This window comes from Anneissia japonica, unplaced genomic scaffold (genome assembly GCF_011630105.1).
Source record: "Anneissia japonica isolate Jap-2015-1 unplaced genomic scaffold, ASM1163010v1 scaffold287593_len981703_cov172, whole genome shotgun sequence".
Taxonomy (NCBI): Eukaryota; Metazoa; Echinodermata; class Crinoidea; order Comatulida; family Comatulidae; genus Anneissia; species Anneissia japonica.
In genome coordinates this window covers 492,347-503,543 of record NW_022726550.1, presented here as the reverse complement: position 1 = coordinate 503,543, position 11,197 = coordinate 492,347, and the positions used below count along the sequence as shown (strand labels likewise).

Here is an 11,197-nt window from a genome sequence, read left to right as displayed (position 1 = left end):
ATTTCGACATTAATTATGTCATCATCAGGAATGAAAAAATTTTTCATTCCTGATGATGACATAATTAATGTCGAATTTTCATTCCTGATGATGACATAATTAATGTCGAAATATTGAATCCCAACACGATGGCGTGTATTTCAATACTTGGAGTATGTATTATACTTTCTTATATTAATACATATTAATCAATGCTGTACATAACTTTAAAATAAATATATATAGTGGGAGGGTGTAAGAATATTCTTAATTCTTTGATTCGTAATAATTCTAATCTAATGACTACATTTCAAATGACCTAAGTAAGTGAATTCACTAGATGCAAGGTCCAGCTGGCCCTAATGTTTATGTAAATCACCAATGAAATGTGTTCCATAGTGAAACGCCAATGATGTAATGCAAACAGTAGAAAATGAATATGTATACTCATCCAAGTCTTATTCTTGCCTATAAGACAAATAAAGTAGCACATTTTTTAGAAAGCTTGGTTTCCATACAATCTTTACACGCTATCACCAACAGCTTTCGGTGATGCTGATTGGTCGATTGCGTCGGGTAACGCTACGCAGTACATCGATTGCGCTGAAAACACTGTAGTAACAGTGCAGCAAATGTATGGAAACCAAGCTATAGAAATATACTGATAACACATGCAGAAATGCCAATGTCATAACGCCACTGAACATTGTTTCTGCCGTGGACATTGGTGCTTTAAAAAAGACTGACAATTGATTGACTGACTGATTGATTGAAATGCAGGCTTCACCAGGCGTAGTGGCCATCTTAGCCATATCATTTGCCAAACTAAACTACATGCTGTCCACTGACCTTGTCTGGGATCATCGTGACTAATGGTTCCAGTTTGAGACACACATGCCACAGACATCCTAGCTTTGCATCAATGATAATATTCGGCTGAAACACAACCCAGTTTGGAGAATCTGTAAGGCGGCTAAGTAACAATACTAGAAATATTTGGTAGTGTGAACTAAGGTAATGAATGAGAGACTTGCAAGATAAATATCACAACTGATTTTTAAGGTTTCTTTAGTGTTGTCCATGCATTCTGCATTCACTGTTTAAATTTAGATAATGATGTACCAATACCTTAAAACTCATCTAAAAAATAATGTTATTTTGTTTTACTTAAGAACAAGTCACAAAATGGAAGGTGTATTCTAAATGTCAAAAACATACGGTCTTTGCTCCATCTTCTACTTGAAATTGTGCATGCATAATCATGCACAGAACTAATATTACATTGTCTTTGGACTGACAAGACCAACTGATTCTGTGTGCTATGAAAAGGACAGACACCTCAAAACATCTCACATAATAAAGATGCTGGGGTACATTATAAGGATACAAAGTTCACAGTTCACTTGGGTAGCATCAGGAAGTGCAGCGGTTGGAACCCCAGCAACACGTAGTGTGAAGGGTTTAATGGGAAGGGGGGCCAGTACTGGGTAGTGGTAGTTTACGTAGTTGTCATTCTCTTGTGTCGGTAGCTTGATATCAAAGATTAATGACGTCTACGAATAACAGAAAAGAGTAAATAATTATTTGATAAAATATATTAATTTTGATGAATAATCAACTCTATAAAAATAACAAAGAAATGTGTTTATAGTATAAATAGTTAAAAATTTAATTTAAACGAATAAAAATGATGTCTGTAAAAAATAGAAATAATATTTATAAAAAAAAATATGCAAAAATGAATAGAATTACCTTGGATGCCTGATGGTGCACAACAATTAGGTTATCCTGAAACAAAATGCAAAAAAACAACAAAAAAATTATGTGATTAGAATATTCCTTTGTAAGGTTCTAGAAAATACTATTAATAATTAAACAAAAAGTGAATTTAAAAAAATATAATTTTCAATAATAACAGTCTTTATTAGAGAAGATATCAAATAAAGAGAAAGCTTGTAAAATCTTTACAATCACTATTAAGATTTGATCATTTGAAATATTAAATGTAATCATTTTAAACAATCAAAGACAAACATCCATGAAACAAACATTATAAAAATGATGTATAAATTTAATGAAAAAACTTACAACAACATTAACAGCAAATCTTCCACTCATATCAAGTCTAAGGACATCTGTCTTCTTGGCTGGTGATTCCCTATTGTAAAAAACATTGTTATATTGTCATAGCAACCACAGAGGCGAATTAAAATGGAAAGACCTATTATATATGTGAAAAGTAGAGAAGAAGAAACAAATGTATAGGAAACCATAGAATGTGATAAATGATAGTGATTACATTATAAATATTTATTTTTTTAGCTTTATAAATAATAATATTTTCTATATTGTTTAATGTTAGAATTTTTACTATTATTTTTTTTATATAAGGCAAGAATTTTTTTATAACTTGTTTTGCAAACCCACCGCTCGTTAATATGGATGATTTTGAATAAAAATGAAATTATATTTTTGGCCAATTAACGCACACGCTGCCATAAAAAAATGAAAATTTACGAAAAAGAAATTAAAGTTTTTCTTTATCTGTATTACGCCAACTGCTGCCTTGAAATCTCAAAAATAAAATACTGTATTTTAAAATAAAAATTTCAGAAAAAAAATAAAAGTTTTTCTTCACCCTCTGCTGCCTTGAAATCTCCAAAGATATGTATACTTCTTCCTAATTATATAAATTTAAAGCTTTTAACCATCCCATTACTACACTGTTTACATTCAACAAAAATATTTTATTTTTTTTTCTTCTCAATTTTGGATGTTTGGCAAAACCATTTGCTAATCTTTTTTCCGCCCTCCTCTGACGATCTTTAAAAAAATAAATTCGTGAAACAAGGTATAAAAAAGTCTCGCCTGAGCAGATAGAAATAAAATGACATAAAAATCTAAAAATTAAAAATCAATTAATTATTTAACTTTATTATAAATAACTTGTGACAAAGAAACCATACATACAGTACAGTATTATAATTATTGTAGACCTAGAAATTTACCAATCTCAGCATAGCAAATATCTTAAGTCAAAAAAGTTAAGACATTTGCTTAAGTCAAAAAAGTTCAGATGTCCCTAGCAAGCTGATTTATCAAAACCATCTTAGCAAAATCTTAGCTTAAAAATTATCGTAGATGGCGCATCAACTTTTTCATTTTAAGCAATTTTTAAAGCTAAAACAATATTGATAAATCTTACTTGAGCAAAAAAAAACTGAATCAAGACCAATTTAAGCTGATTTCTAGTTTGATAAATCCAGCCCCAGAACTTACTTTTGAAGCTGATACAGTACAACCTCTGCCCCTTTGTTGCTTGGTCCTCTCGGCTGATGTCTCAGCACAATGATGTACAAAATACCATAGCTTAAATGTTAAATGGACACATGTAACAGAATCAACAAACATCTTAGTACAATGGTATTACAGAATCTTAAATGTCACATGAACTCAGTAATACAATTGGAAAACAACATTAAGTACAACAAATACTTGAATGTCAAATGAATCCAAGTAAATAGAATCCAAAAACAACATATCAAGAATGTTTTTTGAATAAAAAACTTGTTTGAATTTTAAAACAGTTTGGATTTTAGTATATGTTCATCAAACCAGATCTATGTTTTCTGATATTTTCTCCGTCAAAAAATGCTGCTTTCCACTGAAGGCTGAACAAGACACGTTTTAAATAGACAAACCTAACACATGCTCTAGGTAAACCAAGTCTCATAATATGAGGCTTAAGCTTTGTTTTCATATGCTACACACTAACATTAGCAATGGCTTTCGGAAAATTTGATTGTTCGGTTAAATCGTAGAGCCTTTATGAATGCATTAGGATCAGCTAAACAGTGTAATGATTACAGTAAAAACAATTTATGGAAACTAGAATTAAGGAAGTGTAGATGTTCCTGATGTTTTGACAATATGTAAACCCTGGGCCCTGGGATTATACTGTAAGGCTGCCAAACACCCACTAAGCAACAAATCCACTCCACATTGCATTTGCAGGATGTATGGGAAATAAAGTGACTAAAATATTGCCTTACATATTCCCAATGGAGACATCTCTTTCTAACAAGGAAAGTTTAGGAGGCTTCGGTATGACAGGAAGATCCACTTCAAATTTAGGCAACTTGACAATATTTACACCTTGCTGTAGAATGAAAAATAACATGTACCGTATTTAAGTGATTACAGTCAAACTCGCCGGTCTCCGTAAGGCCTAACTCTCTAAGTCAAGTTGATATTGTGATATATCGAAAAAAATTCAACTTTGCTTTAGTCCAATTTAATGTAAGTCGAACTATTTTTCAGTGGCACTTCGGCCAAAAGTCAAAAGGAGATATGATTCTTTACACCCCAAATAATAATTATACAACATATTATATATAAATACACAACAACTATATAAATAATTTATAATTTCTGCCAATCATTTGTATATTAAAGAGCTTTATTGTTAAAATAAAAGTAATTAACATTTTAAATATACTTTTCAAAAATTTACAAAATTCTATTCATTTTATACTGTATTAGTACATTTTATAAATTCATTTCTATATTAATTTTAGCACATTTTGATTAATATTGTATTTTAAACATACCTTAAAGAGAAATGGGTTGAAGATGTTGCCAAGGGGTGCAGATGACAAAAGGAGCAAACTACTTTCAGACTGTAACAGTATATAAATACATATTATTAGCCAAATAGAACTGCATTAAACTCAGGAATCATATGCCGTAATAATAATCTGGTTATAAATTAAGTATGACATAATTAATTGTTACCACTATCACGTATTAAACTAATCAAATTATCAACAATTTGATTAGTTAAATATCATAGTGATAACAAATAATACAATTTATGGATCTAATGTGTAGCAGATTATTGTTATGCACAGTGTAAAATCATCGTCATCATCATCATCATCATTATTATTATTATTATTACAGTATTATTACAGTATTATTATTATTTCCTATATTGATACATATTTTGTTGGCTTTATTTGTATACAATTGAAATTTTATTTACAATTTAATTTACCATTCTATATTCAATTACATTTGATAAATTATTACTTACCAAATACACAAACCAATTTACAGACAAACTGAAACTTTTCAGGGACTTGAGACTTTTCTTCTCCGGATAAACCTACAAAAGAAACCCAATATAACAAAAAAAATTTAGTGAAAGAGCAAGGAAGTACATGACCAACTCAGGTAGCTAAACTGGTGATATCTACTGTGAGTTAAACCATTGGCAAATACTGGTTCAATTGTTTTGACTCTCAACTTGTGTCTTAATTAGAGGGCAGGGAAGCATTTATTTATGGGTATTGATATTGGGGAACTACAGTAGTTCAGTACAAAATACTATGGATAATGTCCAAGTAATTAAAACATTCTCACTAATTAACAAAATATGAAGTATGAGAATAATTGCCTGGTAGAGTTCGATTCCATGGTCTGTGATGAACACAATCTCATTATCATTCGTCCAGTTGTACCCAATAATACGAGTATTCTTTCCCTAAAAGTAATAAAGATAAAATTTAAGTAGTTATATTTCTTTTGAAAGTTGGATAGCATTGCTCTTTCATTCCTGCTTTATATTTTACTATTTTTCTTGGTCTTCAATTTTATGCCTGCATATCTCTGCAATTAAGGACAAGTGTCTTGTTTCATTTTGTTTTTAGCTGGTTTTTTGATATATTTTCTACTAATTCAAATCAAAATTAAATATAATAAACTTGCCAATTTGGATTTTTCTTAATTTCACATATTTATATTGACTTCCAATATTCAGGAAAGGTTCCACAAGATCCCAATCACCTAGTAAACTAGGGAATATAAGGATGGTTCCCATCTCAACCACCTAGAAAAGCAGACAGATTGGAAACTAGACCCAAATCACCTAGAAAAGACAGGGAGATTCAAAATAATCCATCCATCAGATCCCAATTAATAACAAGCCTGGGATTTGGGAAGGAGTGTTATTTAACTACACCCTAATAAACATGCTAAAAAGTAAACCTTACCTTACAACTTTGAGAATACTCCACATTATCAACTTTGGAATCAACAAAATTTATAAATTCCTGCGTAGAGTTGGATTACAAAGGAAAAAACAAAAACTTATAGTGTACATAATGAGACATTTAAATCAAGAATAATAATTTTTGCCACGTATATATGCTTATAATGCTCAACTGAAAGTAGTATACAAAGTAAGCAATATAAATATTAACATTTAATTTTAAAAGTTTATAGACAACATATTTATTAAATATATTTTAGTGGTTGTAAGTTTTGAGTTTGGCATAGGTGCCTGAATTTAATTTAAAAATCATAAAACATTTTTATTTATTTGCTATGGATGTGTTATTGTCACCATACTTACCACAGTTCTGTGTGATCTTTGAACTGCCAGAATATTCATATCTGGAGAAAACTTGATTGATAGCACTGTTCCTTTGTCTTCCATCCTGTTGAGAAAAAAGAAATGAAAATCAAAATGCAAGAAAATGGAATAAAAAGCAAAATGTATTAGAATATTAAAAATTATGTACAGCTTACAAAAATGTATTTAAATAATGCTTAAATTTATAATTAACATTAACAATATCAACATAAAAACGTAAGTAAATATAACAAAAACAAGAAATTATAATACAGAATATTCCTGTCCTGAGTACAGCCAGCTCAATACAAAATGTAACAATGCATGTCACATGCATGTCACCAAAAGATAAATATAAAAGATTCTTCATGTTGGAAGATTACATAATATTATACCTAAAACTTGTGCTGGTTTTTTCATCTGGACCCTTGACCACTACACCTGTTGCTCCTCCAGAACGTACAGCAAATACCTACAAGAATGAAAACCAAAACCAAAAAATGAATCCTTTTTGTATTTCAATATTACAATTTCATACTGGTATTTTATTTTAAAAGGTACAGTATATAATAGTCCAGGTTAATCTACCTGTATATGATGGTTATAAACATAACTTGACAAGTTTATTCAATTCAGATCAATGTAACGTTTATTTTAATTATATTAAATTAAGCCTGATAGTTGTTTTTGAATAGGTGCAACCTGACAATTACCATTTGGAAGAAAAAAGCTCAATTTCTATTACTATTATTTTTTAAACTATTGCATTTTAGTTATAATTCTAATTGTCATTCTTTTATAAGAAAACACATCAGTGTGTTACTTTTTGTTAGAAAAGTGCCGTTTTGGTTTATTGCCATTTTGGTAATTGCTGCTTTTACCTGATTTCATGGAGGAGTATGAAGGTATGTCTGCTGACATAGCAGCATTAAAAACAGGCATAAATTACATTTTATAATACGCCGTGGCTAGAGATACGGTACCGTATTTTTTTCTAATGGCATTACATCACCATCACAGAATGAAGAGCCAGAATCGCCCACAGTGTGTGATGGTGTGAGGTGAGCGGTGTGACTTGCGAAAGTACTTGGCTTATCACATGATTAGCTAGGCAAGAGTGTAGTATACTGTCATCGATAAATAGGCGCAGCGTAAGGGTTCCACTCAGTAATAAGAATCATGTCATTTATCTTTTATATTTATATCAAGGAAGGCATGAATCCTCATTACGTAGGCCCAGGCCAACTTGCTTATGCCTTTGCTTATAAGAGAGTTGATATACTACTCAGTCTTTTGTCTATATATTTTCATGACAACACATGCACTAAAAAACCGAATATACCGTACTGTAAATTAGCACTTCACTGTTTAAATGGGCCTGCAAAGTATATTTGACAAATTTGACACTAATAATCACGAACTCATTCTCTTGATCAGAATTCTGGTCGAAGGAACGGTGTTTGCGATTGGTGGAATTAACAGCGACCAAGTCTACCCAAAGTGGGGTAAATCAAGGAGTTATCAGTTATGCATGCATTCAAAGTCTATGTTGGTCGGATTATAAAGCGTGGTAATTTCGAATATATTCTCACCTCTAGAAAGAATACTGTTTTTCGGGACTCCTTTTTTGATTCCCGAGTGATAAGACCTTGGAACAACCTACCTGCACACATACACACTTGCAAAACACTAAATCATTTCAAAGTTTCCTATGACCGTCACATGTAAACATTGAGAGGAGGCAGACTCCACGAGTAATAACTCAAAATCCTCCTTATATCACTAAGGTAAGCATCGGCACTAAGGTAAGCAACCTAGGCTTCTTGGACTAAAACTTGGGATGAGATAATGATAGATATATGCCACCCACATAATCATAATATTACATAATCATAATATTACATATTATAAGTCACTTGTGACATCATCACTGCAACTCCCAATGTTATTTGCCTATCTCCCACAGTCCAATAATTTTTCAATAGTGGAAGCTTGGCTTGATTTTTTTAGATTCGTGTGCAAAAAAAACCCCTAATTTTTTGTCACCGCGAAGATATCACGCACCGCAATGAAAATTTAATTGTAATTGAAAACTACTTTCTTAAAACAGGTTAATTAGAACCTGAAGAAATTTACTTCAAATTCAATATTAAGTATGAACAATTAAGGAATTCCTTGAATCAATGAACCCTAATAAACTAAACAAACTGAATGATTAATAGGAATATTCTACCTATTTTGAAGACTCAAGGAACGATGTAGGCCTACGGCCAGACAGGAGGCCGCAGAGGCCTTCTTTTACTAGTGTTAGGCCTAGGATGTAGCCTAGCGTAGGCTAGGCCTAGTTATGAAATCATCACAAGATTTTTACCTGTCTGAAAAAAAAGTGGTGCATTGGCATTATGTGGCCTAGGCCTGCTCCCTGGAGCTAGGAGGAATAACTACTCTCAGTGTCAGAGAGAACGAGCCTGCCATCGTAAACGTAACGTCAGGAAAGGCTAGGCCTCTACTAGGGCCTAGGCGGCCTAGCTAGGCTGATAGCCTAGCAAAATTTACCCACCTGGCGCTTAGCTTCATCGAAAAACACGTTGGAGACTTTGGTGACAGGTTCAAACCGTGTTGGTTTTGGTGACAGCTGAATGTAAAAATTTTCCTCTTCTGCCATTATTAAAAATACAATAACAACTAAAGGCCTATCCTCTAGGCCTATCCCAAAAGGCCAAATTTTCATTTAATATTTTGTCAATAAATATATAGCGCCACCATTTATACAACTCTGGTTCCCTTCTGCTAGCTGCCTATATCGTTATTGACGAGTAACACTTTTCAATAAATACTAATTAAAGAGGGAAAGAGAAAGAAGAGGAAAAGAAAAGGAAAGAAAACGGAAGAGAAAAATAAAGACAAGAATAAAAAGGAAGATATCATAATGACCAGACTCACAACACCCTGCAACCCCTTCTCCACTTCAAAAACTGTCATAACTCCTTTGATCTATGCTGCTCGATGGCGTAACCACTGGGGGACAAGGGGAAAATATCTATCTTTGAAAAATTTTCCCCACCCCTTTAAAAATGCCCTTTCATCCCTTGAAAGTGCCTAAAACCTCAAATTTCGCGCGCATTTCTTGTTAACATGGCCCAATTTCCTCTAAAAATTGTACATTTTGGGGAGTTTTGATCAATTCCAACGAAATTAGAATTGAAAACACCGGGGGACAAGGGGAAAATATCCATATTTGGAAAATCTTTCCCCACCCCTTGACAAATGCATCCTCTCTGAAAGTGCCTAAAATTCTCAAATTCTTTGCGCGCATTTCTTGTTACGGTAGGCCAATTTCCTCTATAAATTGCACATTTTATAATTTTGTTATCAACATTAATACATTATGCTAATCTTCATCTTTGTATGGGCATAAGACAGTGCAAATTATTTCTGTGACAGTCTTTTGTGTAAAGCTCCATTTTATCCCATACATAGTCAAAATATTGGGGGGGGATGATACAATGGACCATCCCCCCCCCCCTTGTCAAATATTCGGGGGATATATCCCCCATCCCCCCGCCCGGGATCTACGCCTATGCAAATACTACAAAGCATTCAAAGTTACAACATAAAAAAGACACAAATAATTATAATTTTAGAAGTATAACAACCGCAATGACAAGTGATAAAATAATTTCTTGTGGTAAATGTAAATGTTATTGTCTTGGCTATATATTAAATTGTGGTAATGTTGATGCAAATAAAATTTATTAGTAAAGCAGATAGTATGCTTAATTATATTTATTTAGTCACACCCACATCATGAGCATGTGTAAATAAATGTTTGTTTGATGAGGGGGTAGAAGTGAAGGAAGTATGAGAGGTCCAGTGCATAAGAGAGAAATTAATGAAGGTGATTAGTGTGACAAGGAATTATCGACTACATAATGCTATATACAGTGAGACACCACTATATGGAGGAACATTGTTTAGACTCAAAGTTGTCCCCTTGATAAGGGTTATACTGTAGAATATTATATACATGAACAAATGAAGCGGAGTACTACGTACTGTAAGTGTGGAGGGATCTGCACATGATGATGATGTTAGGATAATTAAAATGATATCAAAAATGGCGGCCTATGCAATCAAGTACAACACTACGAGAACTTGAAGCGTGTCTCTCGAAATACTAGATGTTTTCATCGACACATAAATCTGTCAGAAGAAAATTATCATCATAATCATCATCATGTCATTTTGTCACCATCAATACGCATATATGTATTACAAGCATAAAATAAATGTGATGTAAAAATAACAATGGGGAGAATCTAATTGTCGTCTGACGATGACGATATTTATTTACTCACAAAAAAGCCTGATGGACACTGCGCATTTCCAAAGATGCTTCTAGCAGCATGATGTCTCGAGCGGAACTGAAAATTTTCGCTGAAAGGCAAATAAAAAAGAATATTTAGTGGTTGTGAATCCGGGAATTCGAAATATAGGTGGCCCAGAGAAGGATCTTCACAGACCGGGGTAGCCATGGTGGTGCTGAGGTAAGAACATATATGGCACCTCAGGAGGCCGGAAATGGCATTCTCAGACTTCAGTTTGAATACAATTTTCCTTTTTTTTCCATTAAAAAAATAATATTGAAAACTGTATGGGTGAAGGAAACCCGTGCCGGCTGCCCCCACCAAACATTCAACCTGCCACTGATAGTTATTATGTGCACTATTTCATGAAGACATCTCTTACTACCAGTTCATGGTACACAAGCAGTTATCCCTTACAAATGAGTCTCAACACTGA

The 11,197-nt window shown here is 32.7% G+C and overlaps 1 protein-coding gene across 1 annotated transcript in view; it reads right to left on the bottom strand.

Moving 5' to 3' along the window:
- Positions 1-9,154, bottom strand: part of LOC117113269 (regulator of MON1-CCZ1 complex-like) — a 15,812-nt gene extending 6,658 nt beyond the window's left edge. The window contains exons 1-13 of the mRNA XM_033256567.1: positions 8,955-9,154; positions 6,790-6,866; positions 6,395-6,479; positions 6,033-6,092; positions 5,438-5,524; positions 5,075-5,146; positions 4,590-4,658; positions 4,032-4,138; positions 3,259-3,348; positions 2,068-2,137; positions 1,732-1,767; positions 1,367-1,532; positions 829-941 (exon numbers count right to left, since the gene is read on the bottom strand). Coding sequence (XP_033112458.1) covers positions 829-941; positions 1,367-1,532; positions 1,732-1,767; positions 2,068-2,137; positions 3,259-3,348; positions 4,032-4,138; positions 4,590-4,658; positions 5,075-5,146; positions 5,438-5,524; positions 6,033-6,092; positions 6,395-6,479; positions 6,790-6,866; positions 8,955-9,125 — 1,203 coding nt within the window. The 5' untranslated portion in view covers positions 9,126-9,154. The remainder of the gene's footprint in view (positions 1-828; positions 942-1,366; positions 1,533-1,731; positions 1,768-2,067; positions 2,138-3,258; positions 3,349-4,031; positions 4,139-4,589; positions 4,659-5,074; positions 5,147-5,437; positions 5,525-6,032; positions 6,093-6,394; positions 6,480-6,789; positions 6,867-8,954) is intronic.
- Positions 9,155-11,197: the final 2,043 nt, after the last annotated feature.